Source organism: Scyliorhinus canicula, chromosome 25 (genome assembly GCF_902713615.1).
Source record: "Scyliorhinus canicula chromosome 25, sScyCan1.1, whole genome shotgun sequence".
NCBI lineage: Eukaryota > Metazoa > Chordata > Chondrichthyes > Carcharhiniformes > Scyliorhinidae > Scyliorhinus > Scyliorhinus canicula.
In genome coordinates, this window is record NC_052170.1 from 3,983,465 (window position 1) to 4,001,490 (window position 18,026).

Sequence of the window (18,026 nt, forward strand, 5' to 3'; positions counted from 1 at the left end):
TCCAATCTAGTATTCTACCCCCAATCCCCTGTGATCTCACCTTCTGGATCAGTCTTTTATGTGGACCTTGTCAAACACCTTCTAGAACACAAACTTCGGTTGGGCATTTCCATCCCACCCCTGGTGAGAAATATAACGGGCAGTACGGAACATTTGGAGAGGCAGCCAAAAAATCCATTGACTTACAACCAGACCAAAAAATTCTGCCCATCCACTGGGCTGGTAATTCCATGTAATTCCATGCAAAGTTTGGAGAGGTGATCCCAGCTGGGATAGGTGGCTACAATTATCCTCCGTATGCAGAGAGAAAAAAATAAGCCAGAGTTCTCACTTCCCTGTGATATATAGGTAGCAAAAGGTGTGGATTGTTAGCATATTCATGCATGAATGTTGGTTGATGAGGAGAATGGGCTTATCTGTTGTATTCTTCAAAATACAACAGTCTGCCCGCATTCACTGTCACAGCAGAAACATGAAGAATGAGTCAGGAAATGAAGAGCGGTTATCCTTCTGCTACATATGGTAGCATCTTTGAGAGAAATGTAGTACAGGGAAGAGTGTGAATTTGATAAAGTGTCATTTATTTCTTTCCTCATTCTGTTTAAAGATGATTGACCTTGGCTTAGTTCTGCATCAAGGAGCATACTTCAGAGACCTTTGGAATATTCTGGATTTCATCGTAGTCAGCGGTGCACTAGTGGCTTTTGCCTTCACGTAAGTTTCTTACTGATCTCATCTGCCTGCTAGGAAAGTCCTGCTGCCTAGGAACTTTGTATGCAGCACATTCACTTTTTCTCAGTTTTCACTGGGAGACATGGTATGTACACTCTGCTAGTATCTCTATGCCTGCAGAGAGAGGACATGGAATGCATGCTGTCTGTACTTAGCAACTGTTCGCAAATTTTCAGTTTTCATAAGTGTTCAGTACCATATTAAATGGGAGGGGGGGGACAATGTTCCTCTGATGAAAGCTAAGATAACAGCACATTACAAACAAAATGAACGCAATAGAAATACTGCTGATAACGTTATTGGGTAAAAGCTTATTAGGTTCCTGCATTTTAACAGCAGAGTTATCCCATTGAAAATAGTGGAACTAAGATCGTCATTAAAATACAGGGCAGAAGATTGTCACATAAATACACAAAACATTATTTTGCCCAAAAGTCATGTCTGTACTAGTACCATTGCTCCAGCCCTGGTAGCTCAGCTAACAAATGAATAAAATACAAACCAGGGAAACCTAAGGTTCCATCTGCTGTCCATTAGTTTATTGATCCAATTTGGGACAGGGCTAGGGGTACTACTGTTGACTTTGACATCTCTTAGTTATATATAGACTGATAACTGTGAGATACCATAGGAAAACAATTGTCCACAAAACTACCCACCATGAGATGACACTTTCAGGAGAGGAGTATATAAAATTGGAAGGGAAACCAAACACAGCAGAGAATAATTGGACCAAACATGTGTCAACATTTTCAGGATTGGAGTAGGCCACCTGGGTATCCTCCCCTTTGTTTCCCTCCCTACCCAGTGCTTCTTGCCATTTGTATGTAGAGGTTGGCAGATTGGAAAATAAATAAAAATTACATACACTTGTGAAAACACTGAAAATTGTGAAAATCGCTAAGTAATGAATTTAATTTAGAAGTTGTTTCTGAAATCATTTCCGTCGTAACACAGGCTGGAGATCAACTGCATCAAGTGTTTCAATTCAATATTGGTTGGGACTACATGTGATCAGTCCATTTGAACCAATAACTACAAGAAGCATTCTTTCAACATAGCTGACTCAAATTTCTTTAAATATTCCCTTGGTGCTGTGCAGATTTTCCATCTCTCTTTTGTTAATTCCATTCCCACCTTTTTGGAGTTATTTATCCTTTTTTCCATTCTTTTATTCCTGTCATTTCCTACTTGTCACAACCGTGCAACTATTGCCCACTTCCATCAGCGGAAACACATGCCCCAAGATATATTTAGCATTCTGTAATGCTCCTATTCACCTGGCTAAGGATACAAGAAACAGGATGAAATATTCTCTCAATACATAACTGACAGCAGTTTTAACACAATAAATAATCCAAAATTATGTTTTTACATTCACTTGAAGAATTGGAGAACATAGATTGTTGGGAGATGTAGTCGACACAGTGGGGTAAAAACCCATCGCTTAATGACGAAGCTTTATGTTGCACAGGTCAGATTTCGTGCTGTGTACATCTCCAACCACTGAACTTCAAGAGGGAAGTGCAGGCATTAGAGAAGATGCAAAGACGAACAATAAGAATGATTCTAATTGTAAAATGGATGAGCTTTGAGGAAAGTCTAGAGCAGCTTAAGCAGTACAATGCAGAAAGAATGTAGATAAAGATTATTCCAGTGATGTGTATGTGAAATATTAAATGACGTAGGCAAAAGGAACACTTGATTATTTATTTTAATTCGATAAAGCCCTTAGTACTAAAGGACTAATATTTAAGTTGTGTGGCACTACCATCGCGTTGTGTGGCACCACCACTGTGCTAAATAGGATAGACTTCGAACAGATCTAGCAACTCAAGACGGGGCATCCATGAGGTGCTGTGGGCCATCAGCAGCAGCAGAATTGTATTCAACCACAATATGCAACCTTATGGCCCGGGTTATCCCCCACTCTACCATTACCACCAAGCCAGGGGATCAACCCAGGTTCAATGAAGAGTGCATGGGAGCATGCTAGCACAACACCAGGTATAACAAACAATGAGATGTCAACCTGGTGAAGCGACAACATAGGACTACTTATGTGCCAAACAGCAGAGTAGCAAGTAATAGACAGAGTTAAGTGATTCCACAATGAACGCACCAGCTCTGTAGTCCTGCCACATCCAGCCATGAATGGTGATGGACAATTAATCAACGCACCAGAGGTGGAGGCTCCACAAATATCCCCATCCTCCATGAATGTGGAGCCCAGCACATATGTGCAAAAGACAAGGCTAAGGCATTTGCAACAATCTTCAGCCAGAAATACCAAGTGGATGATCCATCTCGGGCTCCTCTGGAGGTCCCCAGCATCACAGGTGCCAGTCTTCAGCCAATATGATTCATTCCACATGATATCAAAAAACAGCTGAAGGCATGGATACTGCAAAGGCTATGGGCTCTGACAATATCCCTGCAATACTACTGAAAACTTGTTCTCCAGAACTTGCCACACCCCTAGCCAAGCTGTTCCAGTACAGCTACAACACTGGTATCTACCCGGCCAGGTGTGTCCTGTACACAAGAAACAGGACAAATCCAGCCCAGCCAATTACCACCGTATCAATCTACTCTCCATCATCAGCAAAGTGATGGAAGGAGTCATCAACTGTGCTATCAACAGCACTTACTCAGCAATAACCTGCTCACGGACACTCAGTTTGCGTTCAGCCAGGATCACTCAGCCTGACCTCATTACAGTCTTGGTTCAAACATGGACAAAAGAGCTGAATGTCAGAGGTGAGGTGAGAGTAACTGCCCTTGACATCAAGACACCATTCGCGAGTCCTCAGATAATGAAGCAGTCCGTGTCCAAATGCAGCAAGACCTGGACAATATCCAGGCTTGGGGCTGACAAATGGCAAGTTACATTTGCATCACACAAGTGCCAGGCGATGGCCATCTCAAACAAGAGAGGATCTAACCACCGCCCCTTGACATTCAATGGCATTACCATTACTGAATCCCCCACAATCAACATCCTGGGGGTTGCCTTTGTTCAGAAACTGAACTGGACTAGCCATATTAATACTGTGGCTACCAGCGCAGGTCAAAGGCTAGGAATCGTACGGCGAGTAACTCAACTCCTGACCCTCCAAAGCTTGTTCATTATCTACAAGGCACCAGTCAGGAGTGTAATGGAACTATCCACTTGCCTGGATGAGTGAAGCTCCAACACTCAAGAAGCTTGACAGTATCCAGGACAAAGAAGCCCGCTTGATTGCTCCTCCTTCTACAAACATTCAAATCCTCCACCACTGACAAACAGTGGCAGCCGTATGTATTATCTATAAAATGCACTGCAGTAATTCACCAAGGTTCCTTGGACAATACATTCCAAACTACCATCTAGAAGGAGAAGAGCAGCAGATACCTGGGAACCCCACCACCTGGAGGTTCCCCTCCAAGTCACTCACCACCGTGACTTGGAAATATATCGCTGTTCCTTCACTGTTGATGGGACAACATCCTGGAACTCTCTCCCGAGCAGCACAGTGGGTGTGCCTACACCTCAAGGACTACAGTGGTTCAAGAAGGCAGCTCACTACCACCTTCTGAAGGACAACTAGGGATGGGCAATAAATGTTGGCCTAACCAGCGACGCCCACATCTCGTAAATTAATTTAAAAATCACTAACCATTAAACAAGGAAAAGTCACCATTTCATATTGGTACTAATATCAGCTCATTTTCTCTCCTCGCAGGTTCCTCAATGGAAACAGTCTGAGAATGTGTTATCATGTCCAGAATTTTTTTGTAGAAATGATCTGTCCATTAATGTGTGACTTGTCCCCCGTATCATGCCATTCTCCATCCAGGAGCTGCAGCTGTGCATGTCCCTCCCACACAGCCCAATCTCACCGGAACCAAATCCACATATTCCACTGTCACTCAAGGTGCAATTGAACATCCTTGACTTCCAGCGTGTTTAACCCACATTGAGGTACCAGTTACATGCTGCACTCACCACCCCAGCAATAACAGCATCAGCAATCTGTGAAAGCATTTCTTCAACGGCTTCAGCAGGTGGTCCATTTGGATCAGTGTCAAATGCCAGGTCCCATAGCATCTTCATGCCTCAGACTGGATTACCATCCCGACTCATTCGTCACCCTGAGCCCAGTATTTCAGGACCCAGGTATCTTAGAACATAATGTCCTCCTTTCCGGATACAGAAAAGGAAGGAAACAGCAACAGCAACTTCCAGGCATCTGCAGCCACTAGCAGGAGGAAGCAGCAAACACAACTTGCAGCTGTGAAGCTAGAGGCTGCTCACAGTCAAAGGGAGTTAAAGTGACCTTCAGCACATAACCAAGAACAGGGCTCTGTGCTGGAAGTGTAGGTCAGACAGGCAGCAGCTGCAGTTGTCCCTGTATGCACAATATTTAAAGATGGCTCTAAGGCGTCACAGATGACAAGCCTGCCACTCCTCCCCTCCTCCCCCCAAACCAAGAGTTAACCCTCAATCTGGAACCCTTCAGCCCCCCCAACCAAGCCCAACCCCCCAGAGGGGGTCCCCCACCCCCATGGGGCTCTGGGGCTGCATGCTGGAAAATGGAAAAGGTCACTCACTTCCTCAGTCGTCTCGGCAACCATTGCGACAGCTTCACATTTGTAAAAAGGAGTACTGAACAATGGCCACATGATTTCTCGCTGGGGAGCCAGTTAGTTCCCGGGAGGCCATTACATTCGACTTCAGTCTCACTAATGAGATTTAAATGAATGCAAATTGGGGTTAATGATATGCTCGCCCTATTTGGATGAGATCCTGAACTTGCCATGGGGTGCGAGCCGGTTAGACAGCAAACTGACTCATGCCCGGCGCGGATCTTGATTTTGACCTTGCCCAGATCTGCGCTGGCTGCAATGGTTAAATCACGCCCCTAGTAACAGTTCAGTGTTAGACAGGGTGATGTAGAGTGTTAATTTCACCAGGCAAAGTGGCCTTTACACATTCATGAATCTTCTATCCTTATGAGCTAATTTTTGCTAGCATGATAATGGCGTTTTTGACCATGTTGAAGTGGAATGTAGCTACTTCAGGAGGGATGGAAGGGTTCCTAAGGCTAGCATATCTTGTGATACCTTAACCAGTGTGTGGTGCAATGTGCCCTTAAGATAATTTATGATATTATTTCCATCTCATTAAATCCAAGTCCGAATTGGACCAGTTGGATGTCTGAGTCACTCCCTGGTAGTTGTGTTGTTACTGGAAGAGGAATATAATATTGTATTACACAGAAGGTGGGTGAGATTATCTCATGAACATTAGTAACCAGAGGGAGCCCAAGACTGCGAAAACTTGGTACTCTTTTCCGAAGATAGTACATTTGTATCTGTTGAAAGAAGTTGCAGTTATTGATTAGTTTGTGTTGGCTAGCTAGGTCACTGTTTACTACTTTTCCCATCACTACATTCTTCCCAGCAGTATTTAATGTGAGAGATGGCCAAGACCTATTCCTGTACCAGTGCACGTTCTGTCCAATACATACTTCATGTAACATAAACCATTTTGCATGATCATGCCTGTCTTTAATGCTGCGCATTATAAAGTATAACTAGAGAATAATACTGAGCCACCAAAACAATTTCTCATTCATATTATTTTCTGCATTAGCTTTTGAAAGAATAAAATAAACTTTGCATTATATTTACAAATGGCAGAAAGTCAATGATCATATACAGCAGTCAGTCAACACCTGACAGGCGAGGGATAAACTCACAGTTTGGTTTGGGCTACTCATCTGATCAGGCACAATCCGAACGCTCAGAACACAGACAGTCGAACAAAGGTGAGATGGCATGTCTGAAAAAGTGAAGAGAGTAGGGAGGGGAGAGCGACAGAATTCGCCAGCTTGAATGTGCCACTTCTGATATAGAGGCCAACCCGAAATGATAATCCCTCTGTGCTCTTTCTGCTGTACTTTCATTGTTTGTGATTTAATTTCACGTTTCCAATATTTTCATATTGCTTATTTATCTTTTACCATGTTTTTAGTTGGGAGTTGGAATGAGTGAGAATTGAAAACTTGCTTCTGTGGTCGTGTCTCCTGTGAATAGTGTTGTTCCTCCACAGTTTTGGTCTCGAGTCATAGGATCATAAGGCTTTGTCTGAAATATTTAGAGTAAGCAAGATCTCGGCACTTATAACAAAGATTCATTTTAAAATTGAAGTCTTTTTGAATATGTTACTGGATATGTAATTCTGCACGAATGGATTTACAGTGATTTCGTCATCTGCCTTGTTTAGTTGGGTATACTATAAAGGGTTGTAGACTTTCCCAACACTGAACAGAAAGCGATTGAGACTCGCCATTTGTACACGTGAAAGCTGTGATTTTCCTTCTATTTTCTGGACAGGAAAATCACAAGGCTGGCCAGCGGAGAATCAGGAATTTCTGGCTAGTGTTATTTAATTGTGACAAAACCACAGTCGTGGATTCCTGAGTATTCAAGTTATTGTCTGCCAATGGAAAGGGGCCATTGTTGGTCAGCTAATGACCAATGGAAAACCCTCTCAACAGAATAAATTATGATTCTGTAATGTATTAATTTCAAAGCAATAATCTATCCATTAAGTTCACACGGAATGAGAGCACAAAAGGACTGTACAGCCCATAACTTCTCTGCCATTACTTGAATATCTATCCAGTTAGTCCCACTCACCCGCCTTTTCTCCGTCACCCTGTGAATTTCTACTTAAATGTTTTGAAAGTTACTATTGATGCTTGTAAATTATAAATTTTTGTAATGTGATCCAAACTCCTCAATTTGGCTTGCCTGTAACTCGCTGCCTCACAATCTTTATTGTATGAAAATTATGGGCGGCATGGCAGCACAATGGTTAGCACTGTTGCTTCACAGCGCCAAGGACCTGGGTTCAATTCCGTCTTGGGTCAATCTGTGAGGAGCCTGCATGTTCTCCCCAAGCCAGCGTGGGTTTCTTCCGGCTGCTCCGGTTTCCTCCCACAAGTCCTGAAAGACGTGCTTGTTCGGTGAATTGGGCATTCTGAATTCTCCCTCCATGTACCCGAAGAGGCGCCGGAGTGGGCGACTAGGGGATTTTCACAGTAACTTCATTGCAGTGTTAATGTAAGCCTACTTGTGACACTATTAAAGTCTGCAGTGTTTTCCCAGGTATCCATTATTCTATCGGTAAATCATCCAATTGTTTGATTAAATTCCAGACCTTTTCTCATCTCAGATTTCTATTTGGTACAGGCTGACTTTGCTCAACTTGGATAAAGACCAAATTCCATACTGTAGGACATCACCAGTATAAAAAGTGTAAGATACGTTTAAGAAGCTAAATCAAGGAGTTATGTACCATCAAGTTTGGGTTTTAATAACATGTAGATTGTAGGACGAATGAAAGATTGAAGGTGGAAAGATGACCTGAAAAATAATATGTTACGGTAGGATCACAGCGAGGATCCATAGAATTCCAACAGTGCAAAAGGAGACCATTCGGCCCATCAAGCCTGCATCGACCCTCCGAAAAAGCACTTTACCTGGGCCCACCCCCCACCCCCCTGTAACCCCAAACATTGATCACGGCCAATCCACCTAACCTACACATTTTTATTGGACCATGGGAGGAAACCGGAGCACCCGGAGGAAACCCACCCACACACGGGGAGAAAGTACAAACTCCGCACAGTGACCCAAGGCCAGAATTGAATCCCGGTCCCTGGCGCTGTGAGACAGCAGTGCTAACCACTGTGCTGCTCGTCAGAGTATTCCATTGAGACAGTTATCTGAGTTATAAGGGAAACTTAAGCTTCTCAGGCTAGGAAGGAGGCATTTGACAGGTGGTTTTCTGGAAGCATATAATTTATTAATGGTATAGAAAAGATTAATCTGGAATTTTGCATTAAATTAAATTTTAAAGTTGAACATGTTGACACAGCTCTAACTAATAGAAGATAATTTTAGGACGTGAATTAGAACAGCTAATTATTTTCTCACAAAAATGATCAACATGTGGAATTGACTGCGAGATGGAACAGTTGAGACAAAAAAGATACATAATTCAAGAGACAGTGGTGGTTGTATGGAACCATGACAATCTCTTTAAATGGGTGAATTAAGATGTCCTGAAGGACCCGCCTCATTGTGATCATGTGACACTATTTGGACCTTAAGAGGAAGAGGAACAGGAGATGAAGGTCAGGAGGAGCTATGGGAGATTATTTGCAATTATTCAAACTTGACAGCACTTCGAGGGGGTCAGAGTCATCATCCCTATGATGAATTTCAGATTTCAGTTGATCCATCAAGAAGGGCTGGCGTCGAAGCTGTTCAATCGGAATGGCTTTCTTTGGCTTGAGAGAGAACAGATCAGAGTAAATCAGTTCCAAATAAAATTGGAAATGAGCACAGCTAAGAACCTGGGAATATGTCGCCACTCTTGTTCGTGACTAGAAGAAGATTAGAAGAAGAAAATGGAAGAAATCAGATGAAAAATAGGGAACAAATATTACGTTATAAAGTGGTGTGCTTGAATGCAAATGTGATTCATTCCAAGTTGATGATTATTCATACAAATTTAAACTCGAAATTATATGAATGTTTCAAACTCTCCTGGACAATTAAGATTTCATAAATTTATGAATGTTAAGAATTTTAAAAATACCTGTTACTTTACACCAGAGCTGACTTGTTGCACGCTGATATGATAGGATTTTTTTCATCTGTTGTTCATGTCCTGGACAAGTGATTTGCTATTGCTTGGACCCACTCGGAAGTAGCTACTTTCACTGCTTCCGGGACCTCTCATGCGACATGCAGTAAGTGTAGAATTTTTGTGATTCGTTGGCACATACCAATTCACTTGTACCAATCATGTCCAAAAGGCGCTGGTTTGGAATCACCTTCTCTACTTGTTGCTTTGGAAGAAGGTGATCCCATGATGCACGTTCATTGAATAATTGAAACTGATCCCTTTTGGATATGGTGTAAATTGATGGTTGAGAAAATAGCACAGAGCCGGGCCTGCCTTTCAAAGGTTATAAATGCATGTTGCATGTTGGTGCACGTCACATTGGGTTTTGCTGCTTAAACCTGTCTCGGTGAGATTTCACTACAGTGCCACCAAAATATGACATTTTTGCGTCTGAAGTTACGTCCACGACAAGAGATCCAAAAATGTATTAAATTATCACATAAACATTCCTATTTGAGGTCATTAGAAAAATGAAATGGAAACACCAAAAATGGTAACCCATCAATGCACTACTAGGCCAAAACTCTATTTATGGACAAGCACACAGAATGGAACATATGGTCTTCTTCGCCTTCGCCTTTCAAGCTTTCATCGCTAAAATATTTTTTTAAACTTTCTTTTGTCTTGTAAATTTTCTCCCCTCTTCGCCTCAAACCGATGCTTTGGGTATGGTTCCATGGGTACCAAAAACCCTCTGGTATCTCACCCAAGTAGTTGGTCTTCATGTGTGAGCTTGGACTGTGGTGTCAGTAGACGATTGATCTAACCCTGATTAAGAATTCACTCCACATCCACATATATACATGTTGTAGCAGAGTCACAGACATTGACCAGGAACAAGAATCTTTGCTCATTTTTTAAGCCTTCCACTATCTTAAGCACACTCATTGACAGACTAGCTGAGATCAGCCACCTCAATGTGGGCCAATACTCCAATTTAATAGCTTCTTGCTCTCTGTGGCTCTGTATCATAAATTCAGCAAAGGAACCACTGGAGGATCTTTTTCATTTCTCTTCCTTTGCCTGGTTTGTATACCCATAATTGGGTATCCAAATCAATTCAAATTTCCTTTCCATCAGCCACCAAAGTCCCAACTGGGGGGAAGAAGGGCCTTCTAACATTCAGGTGGATTCAACGGTAGATAACTGAGAAGCAGAAATGATAAAACCACAAGAAATCGATGTTGGATTTTCCCACCTTCTCGTCTGAACAACAATGTGAGGCTCCCTGACATCCAGGTAAGAATGAGAGCTCATGAACACCAAGCCAGACCTACTTCAAACGGTACACGCATTGAAGTGGCACATTGGATTGGAATGTGCTGCAAAGTTTCAGTTCTGAATAAAAATCAATTCAGCTTATTTCCACCTGAAAAATGCACTCAAGTGAAGATTATCTTGAGCTTCAGATGCCAGTCTATGTGGGTGCACCACACATCACCCAACAACATCTGTTGTTCTGGATTTCCACATTATACTCAAGCTTAAGGGGAGGAACACAATTGAGAGCCAACAAACAACATGACTTTTTACTGATTTCAGCTGAATACGAATTGTAATTGGTTAGTGAAACTAAAACATTTGATCCTGATCAGGGTAAGGGGTCTCCTGAAATGCAGTTCTTTTCCAAAATCCTCAAGTAGCTAAGTTATTACAGCAGCCTTAGAACAACGTTGCGATGGAATGAATACGAGGATTCATCCTAAACTTGAACTGCAAACTATCACTAAATGCAAAGAGGCAAGCATCCCAAAACTGCTCGGCTTTACCTTGATCAACCCCCTGTTTATTTCCAATCCAGCAAAAAGGAATGTGTTTATAATTATAAACAAAATGGGAAAATAAATGATTTCTGGACTGAATTGTTTGTCTTCCCGAAATGGAAGATGCAAAAGCCTGGATCAGTTTTGGTTAAACGATGTAGACTTTGCAGAACGCACACAGGCAATTTGACCCAACTCTGTAGGCATTTATGCTCTACACAAACCTCTCCAACCCCTCTTCATTTTGCCCCCTCAGCATATTCTTCTTTTCTGTCTTATGTTCTTACGTGACTTTCCCTTAAATGCTGTTTGCCCCAACTAATCCTTGCTGTAGCAAGTTCAATATTACCTCCACTCTGGGTCAAGAAGTTTCACCCAAGCTCCCTATTGGATTTAGTGATCACTATCTTATAGTTATGGGATGCTAGTTATAATCTCCTCTACAAGTGGAGACATCTACATTTAACTTATCAAGTCCCTTCATAATTTTAATAACCTGTTCGTAATCCCACAGTCTTCACTTTTATAAAGAAAGCTCAGTTTGGTCAGCCTTTCTTGATGAATGTATCATTTATGTGGACTCGCACACCGCTGTGATTGCCTGCCCAAAGATGTCTGCCTGACCCCATATAAAATACTCACAAGTGCCTGTCTATTGCTGGTGTTGAAGGTGAAGCTTGGTAAAGGATAAATATTTGGTCCAACCAAATTTTCCTTCAGCTGGCAACAAAACTGCAAAGAAGCCAAGTAATTCTAAGTAACTTTCCACTTAACTGGGTAACAGAACTTGATCATCCTTTCAGTTGTGAAGAATGTCTCCCTTGCTCTCTGATAAAATATGACTAAGTAAATTTCCCTGGCTGGTGGAAAGTGTGCAATAGGACCTTGTGAAATAGCGACAGCAAAAATTGGGATTCCTCTTTGTTGTCAGAGAATGTGGCTCTTACCATTATAAACATTGTGTAAACAACAGATACGGGGGTGTCTTTTTTCACAATTAAACTATTGACAGATCAGTCAAAGACCTAGTAGGTAGCTTGAGTGTTACAGGCCAACAGGCATCAGAACACGTTGGCACATTTATTGCCTTAGTTCACACACAAATAGGGCAAGGAGAAGAAGACACCCAGTGCTTGTGGGATCATAACCCAACGAGTATTGGTATCTAAAGGAGAAGAGGAAGAAATTGAGGGGAATAAACAAAAATAAGTTATTAATCATTCAAGCTTGACTAATTTTAGTTTACTAGTAGTAGTATTACGAGGCTAAAATTAACAGCATTTATGCCATATGAGTTGCTCCTCTTCAGGTGCCTTTGTTGTTATAGTAAAAATCCTTGAAGGTATTATTTAAAATTTGTGAGACTGTGTCATCCCCAAGCCTTATTATTTTCACTTGTGAGTCACAAGGAATAAACTACCATATTCACCACCATGCCACTTATGGTAAGGAATCCCACTTTTTCACACCTCGTGCCATAATTGTAATACTGCCATGTATTATTACCATATGATGCCCAAATAGAAATGAATGGAGGATTAGTGAGAAAGAATGTTCGAGAGCAGACGGAACCTAGCTCAGGCATATTCCAACCACCCCTCCAGTGAACTGTCCAATCCCACGCGTGATCATGTGAGCAGAGTAGCGGTGAAATAGGACCATTCATAAAATTATACCCAAGTGTGAGTCAACATCATCAGGAGAAATGCAGGGGAGAACAAATATGAGGACAAATGAGAAAGCTAAATAAGTGAACGCTGATCTAGAAATAGCCAATGTTGCCCATCTGCAGTTCACACCAGCTCTCACCAGCTTTTATTGCCTGGCACTAGTCAGCGCTGCATGTTACCAGCTGAAGACGTACATCACTGACACCTGGTTACTATTGTCAATTGAATCTGGGTGCCACTGATGGCTCAATAAAGTTTTTTAATTTTTGGTTGTCAATTGGGTTGAGTAGTATTAGTATGCCTTGTGTTTACATAGTGATTTATTTCAAGTGTGCGTTGTGTGGACACTTTGGCATAGATGCTCCATCATGAGGTAGCTCTGTCCTTGTTTGGAGCTGTGACTGGCTTTGACCCCCCCCCTCCCCCAGAGATTTTTGAAGGAATGTTGAGGGGGTCAGCCAGGCCAGAGCACGGAGCGTGGGAACTTTGCATTTGTGAGCATGGCGCTAGCATTATGTAGCTCCTGTTCTTTTTTTCTTTAAATCGCTTTTACCTTTCTCAACAGGAAGCCACCTTCGCCGGAGTTGGGGTCAGATCAGGAATCCTCTGAAATGTAAATCACCCAACCCAGTTGGCGCTGGGATTTATTAAAGACGTTTATTGTGAGCCGGATTGTACATTAGTATTTAACTGATATTCAGAGGACCTTATTTATGTATTTTAACTTTACAAATCCCCCCCTCCATATTTATATTTTTCATTTACTCCCAATTCTTTGTGACTTCATGCCGCGTTATTCCTACTCCCTCATAACGGAGACGGATTGAGGCCTTGACTCTGATCCCGACTTCATATGCAAGTATATAATCAACTGCTGGAGTCATTGGAGAGCATGGCCGTGTGCTGATCCCCCGGGATCAAATGTGGCAGAACCTCTTTTCTGCCCAATGCTGGCACCCATTTATCGCAATGAAATGCAGGAACTCAATAGGAAATTGCAACGCCTATACCTTAATCTGCCAGGTACAGCAGTCCAGCCCTGTAACGAGTGTGCTGCTGGGTGCGTTTGTTAAGTTTCCTAATACATACTGACCTGTAGCTGCTGTTAGTCTGGTGGGGTTCCATACTAGGCAAACCAGGAAAGTCCCAGGTGCACTTTATGGTTGTATCTAAGTTAGCTCTTCGCCAAATGGAAAGTTAGATTAGGCTCCCACTTCTGCTCACTATCTAATGGCCCCTGAGGGAAAGTCCATGGTGAGGACTTGGCATAAGGATTGATTAAGCTGTAATGCTGTTCTTGGTCAAATTTCCTGCTGACTCCCACTGTTAAACCTCACACATTGGCCACTTTGTGGATGTACAAAAGAGTCACTGGCATCTTCAGACTGTTGCCCTGCCAAAATAATGCCTTCAACAGTGATGGTTGTAAAGAAAATTGAGGTAAGGGCAGCACGGTGGCTCAGTGGGTTAGCCCTGTAGCCTCACGGCGCCGAGGTTCCAGGTTCGATCCCGGCTCTGGGTCACTGTCCGTGTGGAGTTTGCACATTCTCCCCGTGTCTGCATGGGTTTTTCCCCCACAACCCAAAGATGTGCAGGCTAGGTGGATTGGCCACGCTAAATTGCCCCTTAATTGGAAAAAATGAATTGGGTACTCTAAATTTATAAAAAAAAGAAAGAAAAAAAAAATTTTTTTAATTAAAAAATTGAGGTATAAGGATTTATATGGCGCCAGGCCAAACCGTCTCTGTCCACTCACTGTATAATATAGTAACTGTTCACAGCAAGGTTCTGCCCACAAAGCATTATCAGACTAATTTTTCTGCCTTATTCATAGTTAATCTATGAATATAAATGTGGGTGTTGCAAGATGTGTGCACTCCCATAATCCTTATTGCCGCTATTATTTGACTGACCGGTACCCTGGTCTCAGCTATCCACACATTGAATTGCCTAATAACATTTTTACTCCCTCCCCAGAATGCATAGAACTGAGGCTGAGAGATGTATGGTGCCAAATAAGATTTGGCCTGATATCAATAGTGTTTGACTGCAGAATGTAGCAATGGCAGTCAATATAAGGTTCATTCAAGTAACCTGGAGAAAAAAAATGTAGTAATGTTTGCTACAGTGCCAAGCATTATCTGTTGTGTACTATGTTCTTGGTTTCTGGAACAGTGTATTCCAATATTAGTCCAATATAGTTGGTGTGCTAACCGTCCCCTCTTTTTCTAAGAGATCTAAACATGACTTTTCTACCGTCTGTGTGGGGGTAGTTTTGTTTCCTGGTTTTAAATTTAGTTTTATATGTTGTACTGTTGGGTCGTGTTGTATCAAAGATGCACAATGTGGAGTAATTGCTGAAGAGATTGTCAAGTGACATCAGAGAGTCTTTGTTTTCTGATGTCACATTTGGTTCATTTGCTTAAAGGTGTTTTGATAGATTGCAACTCACCAACCCAACCCTTCTTCCTGTCCCACCCCACGACAACCTTATCAATCCATGCTTGCACAATGTTTTCCAGAGCATGTTTTAAATCAAAGTTCAAATTGCTAAGTGGAATCCTCTTCCTGTGTGTAGTGATTTTTTTCCCCCTTCCTTTTCAGTGTGCACCCAATCACTTCCCATCCCGTGCCTACTTTATACATTGTGTTCTTGTGTACAGGACTCTCTGAAGCACAATTTTCCTTTTTTAAATTCGGACTGATTTTCTCTTCTTTCCTGAAGGCACTGACTTGTGCTGGAATGTGGCTCCTCGGGCACTGGCCATCTGTTATCATTGGGGTTAAGTAGCCATCCACGTGGGAACAGACAATGGGTGTTAACTACAGGGGCATCACAGATGATCCTGATTCTCTTTTAACCTGATGTTCACACCTGATGGCACATTTTGCAACAGAAGGATAGCAGTTGGAATTTAGTAACTTTCTGATTTCTCCCCATCTTTCTACCAGCCAAGTGACACTGAAACCAACTTAGTGCCTCTCTTGTGTTCTTATTTAGATTGGCTAACAACACAGGTAGTGTTGGAACAGTTAGCCTCGCTGACCTCTGCGCTTCATTGGTCAACTGGAAATTTATTTATCCCATCAGGCATTGAGGACAAGATGGGGAAACGGTGGCATTGTAAAAAGGTGAAAATCAGTCAGGCCCGGGATTTTCAATTCCCATTCAGATTGGGCAGGTTCAGCGACAGGGGTGAAAAATATTCCAAGAATGCCAAAACGTGCCATGATCATCCCTTACCAGCCCCCACCCCCACCTCTCTCTCTCTCTCTCTCTCCCCCCCCCCCCCCCCCCCTCATTCAATGTCGGGAACATCATTATAATACATTTCATCATTGGGCCCTTATGCCGTAATCATACCCCCCCCCCCTCAGAAATCCACCCATGGCGTAGCGTCAGAATGGCGTGAATCACAACTGATTTCAAAATCAGAGAGGATCTCGGAGACATATTCAGGGGGTTGACTCGGTGGTTACCAGATTTGACTCGGGGGGGGGGGGGGGGGGGGGGGCTACCAGATATGACTGAGGCCACCAGGGAGGCTTAACTGGGGGTTGGGGTGCTAGGGGAGGCGGTGGCGTAGTGGGATTGTCACTGACTGGGATTCCTGGCCTCTAGCAATCCTACCAGTTCTGACCCTGGCAGGCCCCTTTCTCCGCCTGCTACAGATCAGTCATTGTGATGTGTTCACGAGCTGTGACCTCGAGGTTGCTCTGGAACTAGATCGCACCAAGGAGGGTGTGAGTGAGCTCTGCAATGTTCCTTCTATTTCTGGATCCATGGATCACTCTTCTGTGCTGGTGTTGGGACTGGAGTTGGGGACCTGGCAGGTGGATTCCCTCGGCTGCTTCCCAGATATGCCTGCGAAAGAGAGTTCAATAGTGCATGGCAGGGACCTGAGAAACAGGAGACATGCCTTACAGTATTGTTGTCTGCTGGATGTTGCTGGATTATCGTTACCAACCTCATCAGCACATGAGCGGTCAACGTCGTCCCCTCTGGCCAGCTTCTCTCCACGCCCCCACACCCCACACCCCAAAGTCCGTGAGGACCTTGAGTTCTGGCACCTTTCATCCATCTTGTTGTGTGCCAGCTGGTCCTGCATGAAAACAGGTGAAGAGAGTGTAAGCAGGACATGTGCCAGGGCAGATGATGAAAATTGGGGGTGGATTTCTTAACTGCTGTCACTTCCAGGTGACCTGCAAAGTATGGCTGCTGTGCAGTGGGGAGACCCCTTAAATGTGGTACCCCGATGATTGCAGCGCTCAGGTGATGGTGGTGGTGGGGTGGCAGGGAGGGGTGAATCAGCAATATGGTGTGGACTGCATTGACAAAGGTCTTTGGTACTCAGTGCCACACTGTACAGTGGGAAAGGCCACCATTTAGTCGGTAGGCTCAACATTGCTTTTCCCGCCAACCTTTGCCGATTCCTGAGAAAACCTCGCCCTTGGCCTTTACACCCAGTGAGTCCAAATAGAAATTGCATCTGGGAACTGAGGAAGGGCAGAATCAGACTCAACTGTGATGTGAATCCCTTACTCCCTGTTTAACTAAGGAGCCACAGTTATCATGGCTTTGAGGAATAGTCACTGGGCAAGGGGGTTAAAGGTCAACTAGCCTGAGGAACTACACTCCAGCAATCAGTCAGTCCTCATGAGAAGAGAGAAATTGGGATGGGATAAGTGAAAGCCATCACCATGAACTACGATTGTTATTTCCTGGTTTGTATGATTACCGTGACATATATACAACAGCAATTAATAGTTTAAGTTCTGTCATATCAGAGCACAGCAGTTGTTCGTTCTAATGATGATCAGACATGGAACAGTATAACAAATGGCTGTTTAACATGTTGACTGTTTCTCTTTAATCTCTCATGTCTGAGATTAGAGAATTTAATGAACCAAACAATCGGCAATCATACATTTGAATAATTTCTGCGGTGGTGCAGTGGGTACGGCACTGATTGTAGCCCTCCCTGGTTACGGGTTCTGACAGATGAAAGAAAGGCAATGTGCCAGCAATCTGTAACTTAAACCTAGGACTTGCTGTTGGACCTGAATGAATGTAATATTAACCCTGAGACAAGGCTACAGTCTCACTGCCTGATT

At 43.1% G+C, this 18,026-nt stretch overlaps 1 protein-coding gene across 10 annotated transcripts in view; it reads left to right on the forward strand.

Annotated features, from left to right (window-relative positions):
• Nucleotides 1-18,026, forward strand: part of cacna1ab (calcium channel, voltage-dependent, P/Q type, alpha 1A subunit, b) — a 617,073-nt gene that overhangs the window by 439,813 nt on the left and 159,234 nt on the right. For 9 of the 10 annotated variants that reach the window (XM_038784774.1, XM_038784777.1, XM_038784770.1 and 6 more), the window contains one exon: nt 608-714. In XM_038784774.1, the coding sequence (XP_038640702.1) occupies nt 608-714 (107 nt within the window). Of the gene's footprint in view, nt 1-607; nt 715-13,476; nt 13,525-18,026 lie in introns of all 10 variants that reach the window. The other variant, XM_038784768.1, reaches the window with a different exon arrangement.